Source organism: Myotis brandtii, unplaced genomic scaffold (assembly GCF_000412655.1).
Source record: "Myotis brandtii unplaced genomic scaffold, ASM41265v1 scaffold115, whole genome shotgun sequence".
Lineage (NCBI taxonomy): Eukaryota > Metazoa > Chordata > Mammalia > Chiroptera > Vespertilionidae > Myotis > Myotis brandtii.
In genome coordinates this window covers 12,097,659-12,122,204 of record NW_005353967.1, presented here as the reverse complement: position 1 = coordinate 12,122,204, position 24,546 = coordinate 12,097,659, and the positions used below count along the sequence as shown (strand labels likewise).

The 24,546-nt window shown below is 40.5% G+C and overlaps 1 protein-coding gene across 4 annotated transcripts in view; it reads right to left on the bottom strand.

The window, feature by feature from the left end:
- The window catches only part of MAST4 (microtubule associated serine/threonine kinase family member 4), a 464,303-nt gene that overhangs the window by 243,286 nt on the left and 196,471 nt on the right, over positions 1–24,546 (bottom strand). For all 4 annotated transcript variants that reach the window (XM_014549223.1, XM_005857968.2, XM_005857963.2 and 1 more), the window contains one exon: positions 2,934–2,965. In XM_014549223.1, coding sequence (XP_014404709.1) covers positions 2,934–2,965 — 32 coding nt within the window. The remainder of the gene's footprint in view (positions 1–2,933; positions 2,966–24,546) is intronic.

Genomic DNA, 24,546 nt, shown 5'->3' with positions numbered 1-24,546 from the left:
CTAGATCAGTGGTTCTCAACCTTGGCTGCACATTAGAATCACCTGGGAGTCTTTTTAAAATCCTGATTTCTGGGCCTCATCCTCCGGAAATTCTGTTTCTTTGTTATGGGGTGGGGCCACAACATTAGTAACAAAGAAACAGAATTTCCGGAGGATGAGGCCCAGAAATCAGGATTTTAAAAAGATTCCCAGGTGATTCTAATGTGCAGCCAAGGTTGAGAACCACTGCTCTAGATCATTCATTCTGCCTGCTGTATAGTATTTCATTATATAACTATATCATGATCTATTTAAAGGATGCATAGATTTTGAGAGGCAGCTGAGAGGAAGGCTAGCAAAGAGTATGGCAACTTCAGTTCCACTGAAAAAGAGGAAAAGTGCTGGAAGAATCTGGGATTAAGAGCCTTGGCAAATGGCTAAATTCCTCTTTGAAAGGAAGAAGAGGACGAATGCAAATCCAGCTACCCCAGGGGCCAGAACAGAGATGGAATCTGCGGCCTTGAAGTTGGTAATGGGCTGGAAAAGTCTCTGGAAAATTGATCTGGGATCACTTGATTATTTACTAACATCTCATCCAGAAAGTTAATTCCCTTGACTTCTCTGGTCTGTTGCCCTTTGCACCATAAAAAAAAAAAAAAAGTTCAGAGTCATTGCCTTTGCAACCTTTTAAGTCATATATGAATCAGTGCAGACTTCAGATAGTTCTTAAGAAAATGATAATAAATTATAAACTAGTGAGGATCTAAATTTCTTTTTTCTTAAACAGAATATGGTTTGCTTTTTTTAAACTAGAGGCCTGGTGCACAAAATTCGTGCATTGGCCTGCACTCTCTTACAGTCTGGGACCCGTCGGGGGATGTCCGCCTGCCGGCAGTCAGACATCCCTCTCACAGTCCGGGGCTCCTGCAGTCCGGGACCCCTTGCTTCTTACTGCCTGCCTGCAGCGGAGTCAGGAGAGGCTCCCGCCACTGCCACTGCACTCGCCAGCTGTGAGTCTGGCTTCTGGCTGAGCGGTGCTCCCCCCTTCCGCCCCTGTGGGAGCGCACTGACCACCAGGGGGCAGCTCCTGCATTGAGCGTCTGCCCCCTGGTGGTCAGTGTGCATCATAGCGACTGGTCATTCTGCCGTTTGGTCTATTTGCAATTAGGCTTTTATTATATAGGATTTGTAATTTTAAAAGCCTATTTTCTGTCTTTTATTTATAAAAACTTAATATATATCTAAATATTATATTCCTATGATTCTAGACATAAAATTATCTTTAAGCTTACTTAAAATAATGTTTTTAATCTGATGCATTCATGTGTCTTAATGATGTAAATGCATTTTTTAAATATTATCTTTCAAAACATACAAATCAGAAGCAGCAGATACAACAAAAGCCCCTTGGAAGAGCGCAGGCTGTCTGAAGGTGCACACCCCGACAGGTTCAGTCCCATCTCTGTGTAATCAGAGGCAATGAGGAATACAGCACACCATGCCACTGCTCCCTGTTCCCATAGAAAGAAGATTCCACAGCACACTGGGATCAAATCCCTATTCTTTCTGAGAGAAGGTGCTAAGAGATCTGAAAGCATTTATGCAGTAAATAAACTGAGAAAGTGGTAGCAGGTTTAATAATCAGGTACCATTATGTTGGCAAGCATCAATACCTAATAAAGACACACTTGTGCCCTTCTTCATTTGATTTGTATTTAAACCACTGTAGCATTTATTTTTAAAAGTATTTTCTTTTCTCAAAGTCATAAAAGAACCTTGCATGAGAAGAGTAATTACTGGCATCTGTCTGGTGGTCACGGAAAATGCTGAGTGACGGTAAGTCCCAGAACATCTATATCATACATCATTAATTCTTTGGGGGATATTTGGATTTAATTGAAAATTCAAAATAACATGCTTATTTTTGGTTTGCTTCACTTAGAAGTATTAATTTCTCCAATAATAAAAAGTGTATATTTCTGTTGAGATATGTACTGTGCTTTATTCCCCTATTCTGACTGATCACTGACTTTTATTAGGAAGGGGATTTTAAATGGCTTAAGTGTAATTCTAACTTTCTTTTATTGAGTAGTCAGAGCATAGACTCCAAACAAATCTAGGCCATCATTTTTAATTTTTTATTAAAGATTCATACTCTAAAGTAGAGAAATTTAATATTTTCTTTATATTCCCCCCATCAACTCATGTTAACATTAACAGAATTGAGACTTGCACAAATATTAACAGAGATTTGGCCCTTAAACAGATATGGGGAATGTAATTTGCTAATTAACATTACTTTAATAGTTTGTAGAAAACATACTAATTCAGAAACAGAAAAAAAAAAGTGTGAGCTATTAAAGGCTAAAAGGAAGATGTATGCAAAGAAAAGGTTGAAAACCACTATGAAGAAATCAGGTCAAGAGTTATAAATCTGCTATTTAAATACAAAAGCCTTACAAGGATCAGTTCATTAAGACCTAGATCTAACAGTAGAGAGCTCAGTTCATTCAAAGTCTTCCTTAATTCAAATATAAACTGCATTATTTACTCTGCATGAAATCCATAGTATAAAGAACAATCAGAGATTTCCAGATCATAATTCTTGATTCAGACCAATTTATACTATCTGCAGACCAAATAATGTTTTTGCTTGTTTACATAGAATTTTAAAATTTAAATTAAGATTCTTCTAGGAATAAATATGCATTTTGGTTTACAATGCCAGTAAGGAAAAGAAAAACAACCTGAAAACTTTCAAGTTACCTTGAAATCACTAATATTGAACATTTATAAAGAAACGCACTTTTTGGTTTTCCTAATTTGGTTGATTATCATTCATTTTCCATTTGCCACTGCAAATCTAACAAGTCAGAGAATAATCACTTTACAAACTGTACCTCCCCCCCACCCCCCAACACCCCCCAAAAAAGGAACAGAATCGTGCTACTTACAAACTTCCTCTCCTGGGAAGACTTAGCTCCTTCTGAAACAGAAAAAAAACACAAAGATATATATGAGAAGCTACATTTCCTCAGACCACTGGTACAAGAAGTGGATAACAAGAAATGCATTGTCCTTCCTTATGCGTAATTTGGCATTTGCTATACATAACAAATTTTAATGTCATAATTTTATGCTGGATCCCTCCTTATATTGTTCTTTTTATCTATTGTGTTCAAGATACAAACACTGTTTACCTAAATTCCAGAGCAAGAGACACCACTCCTCACAAAGCAATGACAGTAAAATACTGAGTTGAGTTACCTGGCCCTATAATTGAGCATAAGACAAATCTGATGAACCAAAGGCCTTATCCAAAGAAGAAACAGACATAAGGAGGAAAAGTCTTGCGGGATTATCTATAATAATAAAAGTGTAATATGCAAATCAACTGAACAGCCGAACAGTGGAACGACTGTTTGGACGACATTCCAGATGAAGCCCGAAGACGGGGCTGTGAGGGCCGGCCGAGGCAGCCGGGGCTGCAAAGGTCTACTCTTGTGAAATGAAAAGAACAGTTAAGTCAGACAATGTGTCCCCAACAGAAACAGACTCATGCCAAAACATTGTGCATACCCACACTTTATTTTTAAAAATAAATCAAAAGACTTCTTTCTGGTGTTATTTTTTAAATAAATGTGAATTATGACTTAGGATATTTGAAGTAGGTTAATGAACCTCTAAAAAGGTAACTAGACATCAACACCAATTAATAGAGCACTTTCTAGCATTAAAAGGGTGCTCTCACACTTATCTCTAATTAAGACCATTATGAACCTAACTACAGAGGGGCTGTGGGAAAACAACAAGAAGCAAACAAATAAACACAAAGGGACACAAGTACCTCCACCCATTAATGAAGTTTTCAAATCCAGGGTACTCAAGAATGATTACCTGATGACAATAATTAAAGAATAGGAAGCAATGAGTTACTGGGCTATTTAAATTCAAAAAGGACACACTATAAACTCTAAAGACTCGGCTAATATGGTTTTCCATTCCCATAACTATAATTTATGTTTTTGCCTTGCAGGAGCTCAAGCATTATCTTTTGAAAAGTGTTTTCCCCTCAGCTTCAAACTCACCTTTCCTGTTCCCTGTTTTTATGGGCTCCTTCAATGCCTACCCGGACAGTGGCCTGAGATCTCACTTCCAGATAATGCAGTTCGCTCCACAGAACATGGCCTGAGCGTCGCAGGCTGAAGGGGAGGATAACTGCTTTAGATATGATGCCGGACTGATTAAGTGGCAAATGCATTTTGATACCGGGTTATAATAATCACATCACTGTTTAATTGCAAGAAGAAACAATCAACAATTTTAGGAACAGAGTATCTTTTTCCTTCTTCCAATAGCAAACTTTCTTTCAAGGTCTGTAGGGGTCAGTGGTGAAATGCTTTTTTTGCTGTTTTGTTTTGCTTTATTGCTTAAGCCTTGATTAGCTCCATGAAATTATAGTGTTTGCTGAACTTGGCTCCCTGATTCTGAAACGTAAATATACCTTCACTGACTAAAGCCTCTGACTATGACAGTTTTCCTTCAGAACTGCAATGGAAATGCAAAACCAATGAGTAACTTTCTATTTGTGCATTTTGGCTCTGACAAGCCCTGAGAAGTTAGTTTTGTATTCAGATTTTAAAAAGAAATGAGAGACCTTCCTAGAAGTACTTGTTCACCGGACTGTTCCTTGTAGAAAAGACTTAGAGACCCACTGCACAGCAAGACGCCAAGGGGTCCAATAAAGAAACACTACTCTGTGCAGTAAGTTGACTCTTACTGGATTCAGCAGATTAAAGAAAAGGAAGGGTACCTGAGATGTTAGCATTAATAACAGAAAGAAAATGTCAGACGTCACTTTAACTTTATATGCAAATAGATCACTATAAAAGGGAAAAGGCATAATGAGTGATCCCAAAGAGTTGGATCAATCATATTTCACCAAATGACTCCACCATCCACTGGCTGCTCTGCTCTGGGGGGAAAAAAAACACACGCTGAAACAGCAAGATAAGGGATAAACACCAGCTCTGTTTTTAATCAGTCTTTCGAGTTCGTCTAGAATTATGAGTTCTAAACAAGAAGAAAGGTTACGGTGTGCAGCCCAGCACTGCGGCTCCGCAGGACAGCAGCCCGGGCTCAGAGATGAGGGGCAAGGACATTCAATAGGCCACTGTCAGCTGACCTGACGCTTCCAAGCTAACGGAGCCGGAGGAGCTAATCCACCTGACGGCTTGAATGTCAGGCTCGGGACTGGAAACTCAATTTGGTAGCAAATTGGAATCAGATGTGATGGTAATAAAGTGAGAGAAATGACTGTGCTGTGGCCAAGACCTTGTGAACAGGAGCTGCAAATACCAGGCAGGCGAAGCAATTGCAGGCAGAGCAAGGAGTGCGGCTGCCCCGATACGTGGGGGCCACATGCTGATAACGTCTGTACCACTCAATCTAAGTGAGCAGCGTCAAGGCATTTACTGCCCAGGTCCCTGTGGTACTCGGTGTGTGTGTGTCCTTGTTTTACTTTCCTAATGTCATGATAAGGCCACTAACAAATACCTAGTTAGATCAGACATGTGGTATTGGTCACAGTCATAAACCAAAGTTTGTGCATATATATTTGAAATATGTGTTAAAAATTTAGCATCAGGTAAACATTAGAGGCACTGGGTTGATAAAGGACTATCCTCGCTATAAAATACTAGTATAGTGTGGAAAGGCCTGGAACAGAAGTCTTTTAAAAGTACGCAGTAGTACGAAGGGCGGAGGGTTCAGGACTGTTTCTCGCCTAGTGATGGTCCCTATTATTCAAGATGACAAAATCTGGCGGAACTGACATTATGCTCAACCTCAAGAGTAAGCGCAGGTTAAATTAAGCTAATGGCAACACTCATGGCTTGGACAAAGCAACTGGTTCAAAGATGGTCGGAGATTCAGTCTGGGAAAACAAGATGCAAAACAATGTTTGCTGGGGATTCCTGGGAAAGAACTCCCTTTCCTTTTCCAAGAGAACTAGCAGGAAAGAAGGGGCATCATTCACCCTAGGAATCTAATGGCCACTACTTGATAGACGTGAAAGGTGGCATAAAAGAAACAGACAGAAACTGGGTGTTGGGTGCTATCTTTGAGACAATGGTTCTAGCCTTGCCAATTAATTACCTGGATTTCTCAGTTACACCAGCCAATCAAGTCCCTTTATTGTTTAAAGCAGTTTAACTTGTGTTTTCTGTTCCTTGGGATTCAAATATTCCCAAGTGACACAATACTTGAGCCTCGGCTTTATTAAGTGTCGTCTGGGAGTTGGCTAGGCAGCCTCAGGTGTGGGCGAGGAGAGGGGCATCCCAGAAGTGGGCACAGATGTGGCAAGGTCGGGTGGAGTGAAACCGTACACAGCTCTTGGGAAGATTGGAATGGCTGGGACAGGAGGAGAAAGTAACCACCACTAGGACATGAGTATGGATGCAGGGACAGGGCCAAGTCATAGAAGGTTTTTGGAAGGTTCTGCCTTTGTCCTATGGACAAGGGGAACTCATGGGACACTTTAAACAGGAGAAAACATGGCCGAATCAGCACGTTCAAGGGGATCACTCTGGCATCAGGGTGCCAAAGGGCTCACTGGGAACAAATGGGACAGGAATTAGGGGCTTATTCCACTGTCCAGGATTCAGGACCAAGTGCCAAGACCAAAGAAAGAGGCAGCGGGGAGGGTGGCGAGGGGCAAATTCAAGAGACAAACGTGTGCACAGAACCTGCAGGAGAAGAGCAGGAATGCTTAACTTCTGGAGCTAAAGACAAGGTGCGCCATGCAGAGATTAGGGAAAAGTGGACATCCTAGCGCACTGGGGGCCTTCCAGAAGTTAAATAATGGAAATCTGAATGTAAATGAGGGGATGGCAGAAACCACTCAAGTTAGCTCAGTGATGGACAGGAACATGAGAGCAAGTTGCAAAATTAAGATAAAAGCAAAGGTTGCCATTCCAGGTCTTTCTTGCATGGAAGTTAAACACCAACCCCCTTTCCCACTTTAAGTTTTTGCACAAATGGTGGAAACTGTTTTTCTTTACTAAATGCATCTGCCTTCGTGTGCTGAACAGCAGCGCCTAACATTTCCTGCGGAGTAACATACATTATCTTTTTGAATCTTCACTATTATCTCCACTTTAGGGAACTGAGGCGGAGGCAGGTTAAGCAGCTTACACAAGGTCACGGAGCTGGGTAAATGGCTTAGCTTGTCCTTGAATCCATATCAGCCTTAGTGCTGGGCAGTTTAATTACTTTTCATCACCAAGTAAGACCTGGTGTATTTGTACTGTGGACTCCCCTCATGAAGGGCACCAAGCTGCATTCATAGTTGATAACACACTGGCTGGCAATCACGCTCAGGAGGGAGGGATACAAAAGATCTTTGCAGCTCTTTCTAAGCAAATTTCACACTTAAATTATTTTTATAGATTCTGATTTTACTTGGAGCAAAGCCTTGCAAATACATTACTTTTAACACAGGCCTTTTAAAGGAGAAAAGCGTAACAAGTCAAATAATCAGCTAACCCCAAAGTAAATGAGCAAACGAAACAAGCTTCCTTTCCAGTCAATTACTGTGGTTTTTGATGCTTCCTAACATGTTATACCCTGGACGTCAATAAATTAAGCTTGGGAATGAGATATTTATATACCTACTGCCTTCCAACTCAGTATTCTATAGGGGATATCTGCCTCCTAAGTCAAAAGTTTCCATGTTTCCCTGCAGAGTTTGCCAAATAACAACTAGAACATCTATAATAATAAAAACACAATATGCAAATCAACCGAACAGCGGAACGACCATCCGGAAGACCTTCCAGACGAAGCCGGGGCTGCGAAGGCCTACTCTTGCATGAATTTCGTGCATCAGGCCTCTAGTATATTAACAACATCCCCAGTTTATTGAGTGCCTCTTACATAATAAGAGAAATGCACTTATTTCCTCCAAGTTGTTAGCTTCTACCTCACAGTCATATTGTATTTTCTGTGCTTATTTTGTGCTCAAAGAACAGAAGAACTATTTCTTTCAAGTGAACGTATGTCATTTTTGAAATTAAGGAAACAAGTTTTGATCACATTAGGAAGCCACAATGCTTCACAACAAATGAAGCTAAACAAGACCAACCAAACATTACACTTAAAAAAAAAAATCCCTATTTAAGCGAATTGTATACTTCACAGTGATTCATGCACAAAACCTAGATTCAGACCTACCTATAGTCTAATCTTAGCTAATGCTGAAAGTGCCCTTGAAAGCTTCCCTTAACTTCTCGGTTTCCTAAATTATAAGATGAGGCTACTACAGTTTATGTCATAAGGTGTTGAGAAGATTCATGAAAACTCGTGGCCTACATTTGAACAGGAGAGCACCCCAGATACCTCTCACAGTAGGAGAGACACCCTAGAGCACAAGCGAGGGCTCTGATAGAGAGAGGTTGGGTGGAATCAAAGAGCAAGTGCCCAGGACCCGCCCTCCTCTCTCAGGGCAGAACCTGGGCACAGTCTGTGAAGCAACTGGAAGATTCAAAACAAATGAGGCTTCGGTGAACTCACACACCATTACTCATCAGCAGGAAAATTCCTCGGGCAGAAGGAGATCAAACACAGATGCTGGATACTTAGGATTTTAATCATCTTTAAGGCAGTGCCCATTTAGAGGTCCTTTAGGACTATAAAATTAAGGTCATCATGGACAAGTTTTGTGATTTTCTTTTTTCCCTTAGAAGAGACATGTGAAGGCTCTTGATAAATACGCGTATCAGCCCTGCCACTTAGCTGTGTTTCTTGTTGCTTGGGAAAGCCTGTGACCTACAGTGAGCTCAGATAACAAGGCAACACTACACAGCTGTGCCACACAAGGCTCCGCAATTTCTTCAGTCCTTCCATCCATTACCAGCAAATTACAGTAAATTCAAAATATTGATCTGCACACCCCTATATGGGAAGAAAGTTACCATCGACTTTTATTGCTTATCGTGGGTACAATTCCCTAGGATCAATAAAAGCTACAATGTTCATAAGCTTCTAAAAAGCTAGTTAATATAGTGGATATGAGACACCTCTTAGGATCACTATAAATCGTAAGATTCTTCAACAGAACAGCAGCAAACTTCTTCAATGTTCGAAAGCCTTATTTGAGTTTAGAATTTTCTCATTACCCAGGAAAATGCCCTTGGAAAGAAGTAAACATCAATGACTGGGAATAAAAATTAAGCAACTAGAAAGAACCCTACTCAACCGATTTTCACTTTTAACTTTCAGTTCCCTCGTATTTCCACACCGACATCACTGTGCAATCCAGAGTCCAGCATTAAGAGTTTAAAAAGAAAAAGTTGTAATCACTTTTAAGTGTATCTTAATGCAGGTTTACATGAGTTTTCTTGACAGTGGTTTCAATGAAAACCAGTTTGCCCATAAACAATATTTCAATCACCCCAATTTAAAAAATCAATATCCTTTTATGAACCAATTTTTAAAAATCAGATAATTCAAAGGTCCCATTAAAATTACAGACAACCTTAATACAAAAAAGAAAAAGGCTTTTTATAGAGCTGGGGAGGAGAATTGGATGAGACTATCTGATCAGTGAAAGTGGATTTATTCAGCTGAGATTAATCATTTTTATTTACTAAGGACACCTCGTAGTTCAGCAGTCACTATTCTGAAAGCCCATTTTAGCACAGAAATTTACAGGCAAATCAGCTCTAGGGAGCTCTTGAAGTGCTGTATGAAGCTAATACCCACACGTCTGCTTTTGCCTGACCATTCTTCTCCATCTAAATGCAAAAGACGACACTTAAAATGTACATAATAAAATGTATGAGAGGGCGATGGATGATTAATGGCACACATATTCAAATAATCAATAATGTGACTTAAGCCGTTAATGGTAGTGAAATTTATTGTAAAGAGGTCACAGAATAAAATAAACAATTGGCTTCTACAGGATATATTTTACTTAGTAATAATGGGTTCTATTTGTGAAAGGGTAAGGTATCTGACTTTTTATAAAGTATTTCTTCCAATGTTCTATTTGAAGTAACATCAGCTGAACATACGCTGGCTGGCACTGGCAACACCAAGACTGAAGAACCCAGGGTAGATAGGCTCCCCCACTCTCTACTTCACCCCTTCCCTGCATCACCACTGCGGAAACAGGTGCTGCCCTTGCTGCTGCCACAGCGTCAAAAATCAGCCTTGCTCTAGGAAGCCCCAGGCACTGTGTACACATTTTCTCCCACAGGACGTATTTCAGCCTTTCCCCGACCCTGCAATTACAGGAAGGCTGACCACCATCTTTTTTTCTGCTGCAGAAACTGAATCTTGGACAAATTGGGCTGTGATTTGCTCAAGGTCAGAGGCCTCACCTTAAGGACAGCCGAGCAAAGACCAAAGTAGCCTTGATGACAGTGTTTCCATTCCACACCACCCTGGACACTCAACCAACAGAAATTTTTAAGTGGCAAATAATAAATCCTTAGTTATTTAAGTTGCTATTCGTTGAATGTTTTGTTATTTGCAGCTAAAGACATTTCTGATACTCTCCCAAAATAGTTAGTAATGAGCTGGGCAAGTCAGCTTCGGAGCAGTGTCTCCCAGGGCACACCAGGGCACCAAGACAACCCTGGTGCCATCAGCTCTCAGCATGAGCAGGGCTGGTTACCCAAAGAAAATGACCAAACGCTCCTTAAATTAGGATTAGGTTCTTTGAGAAACAAAAGCCCTGGAAGCATTGATTATAGATCTGCCGGTGTTGTTCCTTTTTCCAAAAGAGATTTGGGAGAGCTGCACCGTGTGTGTTAATAACTTTGAAGTTAACCAAAGAGACTTCGAGTTTAATGGCATCATATTTGTGGCTGTTAATTAGCAGAAAATATTATAACTGGGTGAAGTTTTAGATTTTTTTTTAATTGCTTCTTCCCAAAGACTAAATTCTGTTCTCACCGCAAATACAGAATCCTCCCAAAGTCAAAATGACCCCTGGTGATGTTTTCTGATCACAAGGACTACAACAAGGGTGGACATTTACATTTGAGACCTAAGAACTTTTTGATAAGATGGCCTCTTATTTTGTTAACTAAAAAAATACGTTAACAAGCAGGAAGATTTCCCCCTTAAAATATGTGAATGCTTCCTCCTGTAATTCAGGGGCGAACTTAGGTGGCTTCCACTTTGGTTTTAGGTTCTTCCTTTGAAAAATAAAAGGCACACTGGGCCTTATTGTGCTGACATGATTACTGTGTTTCACAGAAGCTGTGTGTCCTCACACTGAATTACACTGGATTACCTTGGAAACCTGGAATTGATAGTTGAGTCTGGACTCACTGCCTGTAGAATATAAGTAAAAAAAAGAAAGTAAGACCTGACACTACTATAAAATAGTATGAACAAAGAGGGGAAATCAACTTCAGAACATTGAAGAATACAGTCATAGGCAGCCTTTCAAAGCCACACTCTAGACAAGCTGATGAATTTTCGCTAACACTTTTAAATGGTTCTGTTGCTTTAAATGCTAGTTTGAAAAGATAAATGGAATTACACTGAATTGAATTATATATCAATCAGAATAAAAACAGTAACTAAGTAAAACAGACTGCTAAAGAATTATGTCTTTTTTGAGATATAATTGACATATAACATTGTACAAGTTTAAGGTGTACAACATAATGATATGACTCATTTATATTGCAATATGACTGCCACTATAGCATTAAGTAACACTTCTATTGTGTCACATAATTATCATTTCCTCCAATAGTGGGGACAATTAAGATCTAGTCTCTTAGCAAGCTTAATGTTTATAATACAGGTTTGGGATCTATAATCACTGTGCTGTGAATTCGATTTCCAGGACTTATTTATCTACTAGTTACAAGTATGTTCCCTTAAACAACACCTCTCCCAGTCCCCAAACTCACTCCTGGAGACCACCATTCCTCTGTGTTGTTTTTTTTAAGTTCAATTATTTTAGATTCTACATATAAGAGGTATATGTCTCTTTCATCTAAATATAAAAGTCCAATGTGCTATACGCTAGCTAACTGAATTAAGTTGCTAACCCATGGAGTCCTTTGACCCACCAATGAATGCATTGAGGGGGCAGAGCCACAAGGAGGCCACCAAGCACAGTGGCCCAGAAGGAGACTGGCTTAGGAGTATGGCCCTGAGCAAATTACTTACCCTCACGGGAAATTATAGATAGGAAGAGCTCACAGTTTTGATGTGGATTAAATAATACACATAAAGTGTCTAGAAAAGTGACTGGTACACATTGAGCACACTAATATTAGGTTATTATTCTATCTTAAATATTCATGCACAAATCTGACATTGCAACCCTGAAGTTTTACAATTTGAAAGTATAAAGTGTTCATCTACATAATAGGCAGTTATGCTGATGTATCTCCCGTGCACCAAAAGACAGATGAAAACTAATAATATGTTTAAATATTCTCTAAGCCTACTTGAATGAAAGCTTAGGGAATCTATCCTGGAGTTTCTTACTGATACGTTCAGGTGCTTTTTAAATGAGCACTGCTACTTTAAAACTAAGCCAAAATAGCTGACCTGGGCAGTTGTAATTGCCTTTTATTAAGCATGGTGTCCATCTCAATGATAAACAAACCTCTTAAAAAGTCAGATTCCATTTTTACCTACACACATGCTAACCAAGTTGGCATATGTTCCCAGCATGCTATAGTATGTACTTTAAGCAGACCCTTTTTCTCTTGTGTAGCTTTCATTATATTTATATGAGAGAAAGTATTTCTTTCTATGACCAGGAATAATGCTAGATGTGTTGTCTACTGTGTTTGCATTCTGTATTTTTTCTCAGTCCACCTTTCATCAATAAATAACAGTGTTGCTTTAACTAAAAAGTGTGGAAAATTCTGATTGAATTTTCCACTTCAAAGTACACAAAATCATTTCATCTAACATGCTGTGTTAGAAAATCTATGCCCCATTCTGACCTCCTGTTGCAGACTATTCAAGTATTGGTGATGCACCGTATCACACTGCATGGCTGGCGAAGTCCAGTAAACATATTGACTGAGAAATGTTTAAAAAAAACACAAACAACCCTATTCCACACAGATCCCAGCTACTGTCAAAAAAAAAATCACAAAAATGTTTGCATTCTGTGTGAGAGCATGACAGAGCTCTAGGAGAAAGTCCCATAATAAATAAAGCCAGCTACTTGCATAACTCCCCATCCAAGCAGGAGTATGCATGGCTGGGCGGGGCGGGGGGGGGGGCGGGGGGGCAGCAAGGTTCTGCCCCAATATATGCTCAGAGGTATATGAGAGAAGACGTTATTAACCGTGTCCTTCCTTTAACCTATTTGCAAGGTTAAAACAAAATTTAGCAGAAGAGATTACCACCACTAGTGAGAAGGCACAACTCAGCCAGCAGGCAAGGAACACACGGAGGAAAGGTAATGTATTGATTGACCTTTCCTTCCGACCGCAGTCCAGGCAGCGAGCTGTCCTTTTTCATTTGCAGGGAAATGACAGCTGACCTGGCTTATTTTCCGGGGCTAGCAAACCAGGATAGTCCTCGGACGAGTTAGGCAGCCAAGACTGGTGTACACCTACAACGGCATCGCACTCTAACATTACGCTGTTCTAAGTAGGAGACCCGAGGCAAGAATACTGTAACCTGATGGGTTAGAGCTCTTTCTTCCTCCAAAAATTCAAGCTTCCTTATCGGAAAGCAGTGGGGAAGATGTTTCCTAGGTTTCCGAATGGCAGCCAGGATGAATTATTCATCTCCCCTGAAATAAAGAGCAACAGGGTCCACTTAACTCCACATTTCCTAAAGAACTTTGTCAATGGTTATTACTTGACAGGAAAAACTTCAAGTTCCTGGGAAAATGTTTTGTATTCAAAGATTCAGAAACACCTAGTTAAATAGAGCTCAGAAAACTTACTTAGTGTAAGATTTCTCTGAGATTTTTACAATTATTAGCATTTTAAAAAAATATATTTATTTTATTGATTTCAGAGAGGAAGGGAGAGGGAAAGAGAGATAGAAACATCAATGATGAGAGAGAATCATTGATCGGCTGCCTCCTGCATGCCCCTTACTGGGGATTGAGACCACAACCTGGGTATGTGCCCTGACTTGGAATCTAACTGTGACCTCCTGGTTCATAGGTTGACACTCAACCACTGAGCCATGTCAGTGGGGCATTATTAGCATTTTGTTTAACAAGAGCAACAGGCACGATATGCAGTATTCCCCCAATGAATGGGACCATGGATTACCCCTTAGGCACACACACAAAAGATGCTTTGAGAGAGAGATGTAGGTTTAACTAAATCTTTATTTTAGTACAATGATACGATGACCACAAAAAAAGCGAACAGCAAACTATTTCCATGCACTTCACCAGTGACTGCCCTTAGTAACTTTGAATTTCACAGTCTTGTATTGCACTTTGATGAAAGAGGTAGGCACCCTACACTGTAATTCAATCAGGTAGCCCCAGCATACCTTGCACTGCAAAACAAATCCAAGAGAACACTGAAAATGAGGACTACCAACAAATTCCTGTGCACCCCAGTGATTCAATCTACAAAGAAATGAACACAAAGCATATAAGCACATGACTAGCATGCCACAGGCCTGTCATTCATTAGAAAGATAACCCCAGGAAGTAAGGGCTGTTACCATGCCCATGTGTTTATAACTGGCAGAATAACAAAGCTGGGTCCCTATTTATCAATGGCCAAGGCTTATCTTTGTTCTCTTTTCCCTATTGGCAAACTTCCTGATCTCCTTGGACAAATTTCCTATTTCTGAGACTTCTGCTTCCACTAAGGATGCAGACAAGCACAAAGGACCACTTCTCTCAACAACATGAATGGAGATAAGAAGGAAAGCAAGAAATGAAAGCATGTTACTGGTTTGTCTGGCTCCTCCCAACCCTCCATGGCCAGTTCCCCCTCTTCCTGCCACTCCACCAGGTAGAAAGCTGGCTGTGGGCCTCTTTCTTCCTTTCAAGAGTATATCACTTGCTGTAATTTACCTTTTCTAGGTGTACTAATGACCTTAGCTTTTGAAATGATTTTTCAAACTATGATTATATAGCTTACCCGGCTTGTTTTTATTGTTAAGGTAATGGTAATGGTGTCTACATCCTAAGTGAAAGGGGAAGTCCAGAAATAGGAGACTTTGCTTCTTCATGTGTCTATAATTTTGAGTACAAGCCAAACATTTTGAATAGAAGCCCAGTAGAAATTGAGGTAAATAATAGCACCAGAAAAAGGGGTATCTCCCCGCTGTGACACCACTTGAATAGGGTGCTGAGTCATGCTGCTCTCTACCTGAATGAGGTGCTGAGTCATGCTGCTCTCTACCTGAATGGGGTGCTGAGTCATGCTGTTTTCTACCTGAATGAGGTGCTGAGTCATGCTGCTCTCTACTTGAGCTGGGTCTAAGTATTCTTTATGACTTATGGACAAGAAAAGAAACAGGCAATACACGCAGATGCAGAGATAGCATCATCATCATCAAAGACTCAAAAATAATTATGCTAAATGATACAGTGGCAAACACATATGATGACATGAGTGACGACATGGGAAATTTCAGTGGAGAGGTTGAAACTTTAATTATAGTAAAGAACAAAAGGGGAATACTGGACTGAAAGATACCAGAATGAAAGGGACTTAGCAGCTGACTGAGCAAAGTTTAAGTTAAAATGATAGAAGTTATCAAAACAAATCACCAAAGAATAAAGCTAACAATAAAAACAAAACAAAAAGAATGCCTAAGACATGTAGGATAACATCAAACTGCCTAATGCAGGTATAAGTGGAGTCCCAGAAGGAGAGGAGAGAAAATGAGGTAGAAGATATAGCTGAGAAGATAATAGTCAAGGATTTCCCAAAAAGTAAAGAAGGGCATCAACCCACATATGCATGAGGCTCAGTGTATCCTGAGCAGAATAAACAGCAAGAAAACATCCTTGGGCACATCATAAGCAAACCTCTTTTCAGGCAGGAAGTGGGTAAATGTGTATGAAGTAATGGGAGGAGAGCACCTACAAAAAATTAACAAGAGCCCTACTGGTGTGGATCAGTGAGCACCAACCCATGAAACAAGGGGTCACCAGTTTGATTCCCAGTCAGGGCACATGCCCAGTGCGGGTTCAATCCCCAGTAGGGGCGTGCAGGAGGCAGCCAATCGATGTTTCCCTCTCATCAATGTTTCCACCTATCTCTCTCCCTTCCTCCCTCTATAATCAATAAAAATATATATATTTTTTAAAAATTACTGTGAAAACTATGTTAAAACAAGCTATGGAGTTAGCAAGATACTCAAGCCAGTTACAGAAAGCACCATGGTCTCTGAGCATGGCCAACAAATGTGTCTGAGCTGATCAGGCTGCTCTCCTCATGTGCTGTTGGGAACAAAATCCTTCCAAATCCTTATTAGAAGCTACAGAATCCCCAGGCAAGATAACACCTGCCTGGCTAAAAGTCTCAATTACTTTTTTAGAGTTGCTGGTTATGTTTTGATTTTTTTTTCTTTTTGCCTGAGGGGTAGAGGGATATACGGGCAAACAGGACACAGAAGTCCTTGAAGGCAAAGGGATGATTTCCGTAATTCTTCATAAATCTAGAGCCAAATTGGGTAACCTGTACTTAACCCAGTCTGTGATCTTTTCACCTCTAAATTTAAAAGATTTCCTATACCCTTCCTCCAAATAAATTGCTAATCTCATCTTGGCCAATTGCTTGTTACACAAGTCTTTGGCAAGCACAACTCTGATGACTGAGAAAAGTCAACAAATGTAACTCACCAGCTTTTCAAAGTCCTTGGGAAAAAGTAATCCACATAAGGACAACAGGGGTGGGGCTGTACCAAGTCACCTATGCAAATTAATCTTGACTAGCTGGGGAAAAGGGGGTGCTGGGAAGAAAACTGCTGCAAAATCTGTTAGGAAAGAGAAACAGGCCAAACTAGTTTTTTCTCCTTAATGGTTTAGGTCACAACATTCAAATGAACTTAAAATAGAAATTTCAGCAACTGAAATATTAAAAGCCATAATGACTGTGATCTTTACACTTGTTCTTTATCTTACCAGTATTTTAAAGCCAAATTACACCCTTTTCTTAAAAACAAAGGGAAACAAAACAAATATCATTTTACTGAATAATAAATCAGGATGTTGGAAAGCAGTATCAGGAAAGACATAAGACTTTGAAGACAAACAATAGAAATTTAAAACCTTCTAAATATTGCTAGAAGGATCATGAAGGGGTCTTTGGGTGCTGCTAATGCTGTCCTTTTATTATTTTTTATCGCTGAGTTACATGGGTATAGTCAGTGTGTGAAAACACATTGGTATCTGCACTGTTTAAATATGTGTTACTCTTACAGAAAGAACAATTTGTGTCTCAGGTCTGTAGGACAGTATCTGTGTATATGTTATAACTCAATAAAAAGATGTTTATAAAGACATTAGGGAGCCTGCTATACTCATCTTTAACTCTAAGCACTAAATCCCACAGTGCCTGGCCACCAAATGGATGTGTGTACTGAGGTCTGTGCTTATTGTTACATGCCATTGAGTCAGTCCAACTCCTGGCAATCCTATGAACAAGTGACGCCCACAACATCCTGTCTTCAAGCTCCTGTAGACGCAGGCCTATAGCTCTTTTATGGAGTCAACCATCTCCCATGATCTCCTCTTTCCCTGCTGCCTTCTGTTTTCCCTGCACTGCTGTGTTTTCCTAGGAACCCTGCCTTCTCCTGATGTGTCCAAAGTAGGACAGCTTTGGTTTTGCCATTTTTGCCTCCAGCAATGTTCCAGGCTTCATTTGCTCTAGGACCCTCTGGTTATTGAACTGAACTCCAAAAGGACACGTCTCAGCCCTGTAATTTTGAATGTTTTCATACTGTGTTGATATCAGACTTTACAGATAGCATCATGGGAAATAAATTAGAGTCCACGTCCCTGAAAATTACTTGTATGTGTCTGAGCGATAATAGGCTGAAAAAAATTGGGGGTGTTCTCTGTTCATTTTTCGATTGAACTGCTTGGGATCTGGAGTTCTGGTAAAGCCAAAAGAGACAAGAAGTCTTGTAAATTGGGATGGACACATGTAGAAACATTAAGGAGAATAGACACTTTTCAGACAGCTTGGCAACAGGACGTAGGTCCACAGTGATGTGGAGTCAGTGGCATGAGAGTCATACCTGGGTCCAAGGACGTCTCTGCATTTGAGGCTGAAAGGGCTTCACCTTGGGCATAGTGGGCGCCTTCCTTCTGAGCCTGGAAAACCCTGCACTGCACAGGACATCCGTGGGACAGAGGCCGATCCCCGGTACGCTAGGTAGGAAGTTCGTCAGGAGCAGCTGGGGTGGGGCCTGCCCCGGGGCCCTGACAGGGGTCAGACCAACATTACCTTCAGATACCCTCTCTATGGGCAGCCCAGCAGCCAGAAGACCACCGGTGGGCAGGTTCTGAACCAGCTGTTTCTTGGCACAATCTCAGCGGAAAAGGACATGCATGACCTCAATGCGATCTTACTAGGGTCCTGGGCTAATTATAATAAAATTTGCATTGCAGTTTTGACCTCCCCGTTTAGCGCCCCCCGACCCCCATGGTTTTTTCTGTATGCATTATGGGTAAGGGCATGTGCAGAAGAAATACAGTTATATAACTCTTTTCTGTCAATCGTCCTGAATGCAAATAAAAGTCTCCATCCATATAAACTATTAAACCATATAACCCAGGAGTTCAGGGCCATTGTCTGTCTCAACTGGTCTGCTCCTCACTTGGAGTGTAGCTTCAGTAAATCCCGCTTTGCTTTACTTTCATTTTTGTTGACCTTAAAATCTTTTCTGAATCGACAAGAAGAACCGAGGTCCCAGCTGGTAACCCCAATCGGTAACAGTAGATGATAGTGGCAAGGAGCATGGCATCGTGGCTCAGTACAGGGACAAACTGGGTCTGGATTCTAGCTTCACCTTTTACTGTCTCTGGGACCTTGTGCAAGTTATTTAACCTCTCTGTGCTGTCTTGCCAAAGGCAGTGAACTGTGCATAAGTTTGCCAGATCACACTGAAGGTGTAGCCCAAAAATTGCAACATGAGACTTCTTGGACATGAAGAAGGGAACTGGCCATTTGACATGTGGGAAAACATTATCCTTGTAGTGTGAAGCGCACTGTCATAGCTTTGTTCTGCTCACAGGCACATGTGGCCTGTAGGAGCTATTGAACAACAAAGGTAGTTGTCCAGAAGAGTTAAAGAATGACTAGAGGAGAAATGAAAATGTCATCCATCTGCCATGGCAAGGTGTTTCTTACAATCAAACCAGGTAGGTGTTTATCTACTTATTTACTTTTGTCTGTCACAAGCCTAAAGCTCAATCTGCTTTATCTATTGATAACAGGAAGTTGCCTTAAACTCATTGAAAGCTTTTCTGCTTCCCTTCATAAGTTGTCTGTGCCTCTCTGTACATTATCATCACCCATTAGTTTACTTACTTATATACTTTTCCACTCCTATAACCTTTCTCTGCTTCCAAGCAACCTTTCTAAATGTGCCTCATGGATATCCAGCTCTTTGTATGAGCTCCTAGAAAAGGTAAATTGCATGCTGGCCATGTATTTTTCATTGACATTAAGGTATGGTACCAGAGAATTCTTTTTTTTTTTTTTACTTGTTTTCACACAGCAACAGTGTTTCAGGCTTCATCCATATTGCTGTGTGTCCTTCAGGTTGTTGCTTCTAATTGCTGGGTGTTATGTGACAGTAACCACCCTATTTTCCCCATCACTCTCTCAACTGTCTACGCCCACAGCATCCCCAAACTTTCTGACACAACAATGCTGCAAGAACAAGCTGTCTCCTTGGACAGAGGCCACCTTTCGGTTGGGGACTGCTGGGTCATAGAGCAGACTACGCCTAATTTAACTTAAGTCCTGCCATTTTATTGCTTCTTAAAGCCATTACTCTGTGGGATGGCTGCACCAGGCCATTTAATTATAACAACATTCTTAATGAGGTAGATAGTGTCATCCGCCCACTGTACTGATGAAGACACAGGAGACCTTCCCTCCGCACAGAGCTAGGATACGGAGTTAGGAAGCAGGCCTGCATGATCTCCAGGCACACACAGGTTCCACCATTAGGGGGCGGTGCATGACACAAGCTTACCTTCCATATCCACATCAAGTCATGTTCCCTCCATTCTGATTCTGCAGATAACTTTGCCACACACATTCTATAATGTTCCTGCCCACACTCACGCTGCTTAGAAAGTCTAGCCCTGTTTTCGGCCCAGATGGAAACCTGGCAGCTCCAGGAAGCCTTTCCCCACAGCCACTCACAGATCTCCCTCAGTTCCAAATCAACACTGTAACCATACAATATTGTTACCATACAATTTCCTATCGTCTCTGCTTTATTTCTCTGCTAATTATCACATTCCTGAAGGTAAGAACCAAATCCTGCAAGTTATATTCCTCTGTGCCTAAACCATGGCTGAATGCGCGTTAGACAATCAAAAACAAATGGAACTGTACAGACATGCAACAATGCAGACATTCTATCTCAAAGATCATCTGGTCCTGACCTCTTAACTTACAAAATGAATAAAAAAATACCCTGGGAAATTTGAATAATGATAACCTAATAACCATGATGAAAGCAATAACAACTTAAAGGATAGCTACAATTTGGTACTCGTTAACTGCCTGGCTGAGCAGTAGAAACTATTCATGCATTATCTCATTTATTCCTCAAAACAATCTGATGAGATAGATATTATTTTTTTCTTCCCCATTTTTCAGATGAGGAAACTGAGGCTTTCTCAGGGTGAGTAAGTAATTGGCACAAAGTCACACCTAATAAGTCTCAGATAGGAGATTCATGCCCATTTTCACTGGGACCAAAGGTAATTGGTAGATAGATGGCTGATGTAAAAACAAACAAAAACTGTAAGCAGCTTCAAAATTTTCTAATAGAGATGGATCGCCCCCTAGAAGTCTTTGTAAAAAAAAAAGTTTACATAGTACAACATCTAAGTGACTTAAATACTCCCAGAATAATTATGGCAACCAGTCTTCCCAACCCCTTCCCCATCTTTCTACATCTTTAAATATAGTAACAAGCAGTACATCCTCCAAAATGGAAGAAATTATTCTTTAACACTTGAAATTCCTGGGACTAGGAAGGTGTTAATTACCATCCAGAAACTCACTGCATAATAAGGCTCAAAAATGTAGTTATTTTAAAGCCTATCCCCTTCATGCTTAAAAATCAACCTATTTTCTTTTGCTATTACAGACAGAAACACAATTCCAGGATTTCATTGCCTTTATTCTCCATCATCTTTGCAACTATGAACTCAGGTCAATGCAGCTTCTTGTCCCCTCTGAACACTGGGTTTCTAAGGTCTCAAAGACATTTACTCCTCAGACAGGTAAAAATGAAAAAAGGATCAATCCTAAAAGGTTTATGGCAGTGAGAAAAGAAAACCATCTGCTCTGAGATAGCTCTGGGCTTATATTCCCAGCAGGGGAGGCCGGGTTTTATAAACCTTGTTCTCATTAGTAAAAGATAAAGAAATCACTGAGAATTAGTAGAAAGGATTTTTCAAGCCCTCCAGCAGACTGAAACAGTGTGTTTTAGAATTATACGCAGGTTTTTGGTAGTTGGATTATCTGTGCACGTGGGTAGTTTGGTTTGCCTTTTTAAACAAGAATAGAATGTTACAACACTTTCTGGGTTTGAAATTTATTAGATGCTCTGCCTACCACTATTTACTCTCACATGCTCAAAATTTCAATGCAATCTTTATGAACCTATTTTTTTCTGGATCAGCAAAGCTTCCAATGGAAAATGACAGCTCATCATCATCATCCTTTTGTGCTGAAATGTCAGGAGATTTGAAAACTAATCCTTTGTACACCCAGGTCCTTTTCTGCCCACCTCCTGTCTCCCCAGATCGTGTCCTTGATGCGCCCATATCAAATTGATTTTTATTTAACAGAGGCCTTTACCAGCTTCACAAATAACTGCTCTGTGGTCTTTGAACTGTTATTTCTATTGCCTGTTTTGCTTCATTCTTTGTTCATTTGCTATGTTACAGCGTTCATACTGGAGCATAGACAGGTAAGCATAGTTTGAAAGTGAAAGACACTTTAAAAATTCCCAGTGGACAAGCATAGGCAATTAGATGTACATTAGGTACCTTTCATTTCCCCCTAACCCTTTACTCTTATTCAAATAAAACAGTTTTAAAAGCTTGCTTTCCTATACTCAGAAAGCACAAAAGGCTTTCTGAGACTAAAGGAAAAAATTCAGGGTGAAAAAAAAAAGCTACTCCTTGAGCAAACAAGCCCCTTATTTCTGGTTTATATATTTTCACCATAGCTTTAAAGTCATTCTGTTTTAAAAATTAACTTCTGCCTGGCTGGTGTGGCTCCACAATTGAGCATCTTCCCATGTACCAAGAAGTCCGAGGTTGTGGGCTCAATCCCCAGTAGGAGGCGTGCAGGAGACAGCCGATTGGTGTAGCTGTCTCATAGGTGTTTCTTTCTATCTCTCTCCCTTCCTCTCTCGTAAAAAAAATAAATAAAAACATATTTTTAAACAATTAACTTCCACTGAAGATGCTGATAGAAGACTGCTTAATAATCGTGCTTTGCAAGTAATGACAAACGATGCCATTTGTAGAAGGATTTTAGGATTGAGAAATACCATTCAAAAATCTCAGATTAAATGGTAAAGTAGCTAGCTATAAATAGCTTTGATGGAAAAGAAAAATAATTCCATAATTTAATTAAGAGAACATTTCATAAACTCTCCTCATTTTAGGGGCGAGAAAACCTAGAGCAATGGAGGCTCAGTGTAATGTGGCTCCGCAAGGCCAGAGCTGGTTTATGACAAAGCCCCATGTCCAGCCCAATTGAGTGTATTTTTTTCCATCCCTCCCTGTGGCTGCTGGGAAACTAAATGTGTCTACTTGCTCACATTTCTTTCAAGATTATGTGAGGCGGACTCACAATGAAATCAATGTTCTCAAAAGATTTGGTAGCTGGTCTGCCATAACGTGTCACAGACCCCCAGAACATGGGTGCCTGTAATTTGCAAGAGTTACAATTTGCTACAATTCAGGTTATTGAGTTGAAAATAATATAGTGCAAATTCCAAACCAATGTGCTTAGATGGAAAGGTCACTGGTGACACACGTGCACATTTCCATTTGCTATATTTACTGTCCAGGTAACACATCCGCCTAGCAAACCGTGGCTTCCCCGTCACTTCTTAATGGAGAAAAGATTTTTAGGCCCTTCTCAAATTTCTACGACTGCACTATTTTGGGGAGCAAAGACTCTGACCTTTAAATTTTATTTGGTAACATGGCTGAACCTATTTACACAGCACATTAAGGCACCGGACATCTTTATAGCAGTTTAATGAGTTCCTCTTAGAGTTTCTGTCTAAGAAAAGAAGCCATGATTCTCAGTCACAACAAACCGGGACAACAAAAAGACTCTCACCAGCAACAGGAGGAAACGAGCTGACTTACAGTGTAATATATAGCACTTTGCATGGTGTGGCACGGTTCTGAAAATGCCAAGGCAGAATGGAATGAATACAGAAAAAAGAGAAAGGAGGAGCAAAGGCATATGCTGAGTGCAGCCCTTATGACAGCACTGACCAAGAGGTGCCTGCTGGGGAGGACCGGGGATGAGCTACGTCACATCACGTGTTAGTGCTGCACTGGCTGAACTCTTAGGTGGGGCCCCATAGGGACCTGCTGCGCTCTGAGCCATGCTCTCCCCTGGCCAAGTTCACATCTTACATGATGATACCATCTGACCTATTCAAAGTTGGTTCGTTCCTTTTTGCCCCTCACATACCAACAAAACACCCATGACTTCGTCACAAGGATCCTGAGCCCAAGTGAGTGAGCTTAGGGCGTGGAGGAGAGACAGCCTCGGCACTAACGAAGTGTAACAAGGGGCTATGATGTCTGGAGTCCATTTTCAAGTACTCAGCACAGGGAATAGGATGCATTTGACCCTTGGACAACAGGGGTTTAAACTGTGTGGGTCCACTTTTTTGTAGATTTTTTTCAATAAATACCATAAATATATTTTCTCTTCCTTATGATTTTAATAACATTTTCTTTTCTCTATATTACTTTATTGTAATATATAGTATTTAGTACATACAACATGCAAAACACGTGTTAATAAACTGTTTATGTTATGAATAAGGATTCCAGTCAATAGTAGGCTATTTGTAGTTAAGTTCTGCAGAGTCAGAAGTTATATATGGATTTTTGACTGGAGGGAATGGGGTCAGTGCCCCTAACCCTTGCATTGTTCAAGGGTCAACTGCACTATGTATTAGTTAAAAGGATATTCTATACACAGTCAGGGGGCTCAATCAGAATTTATTCCCCTAGGGGAGTCAACCAGTCTTACCTCAGATGAAGCTATCTCTCAGTCAACGCCAGAGAGTCTAACTCAGGGGTGGGCAAACTTTTTGACTCGAGGGCCACAATGGGTTCTT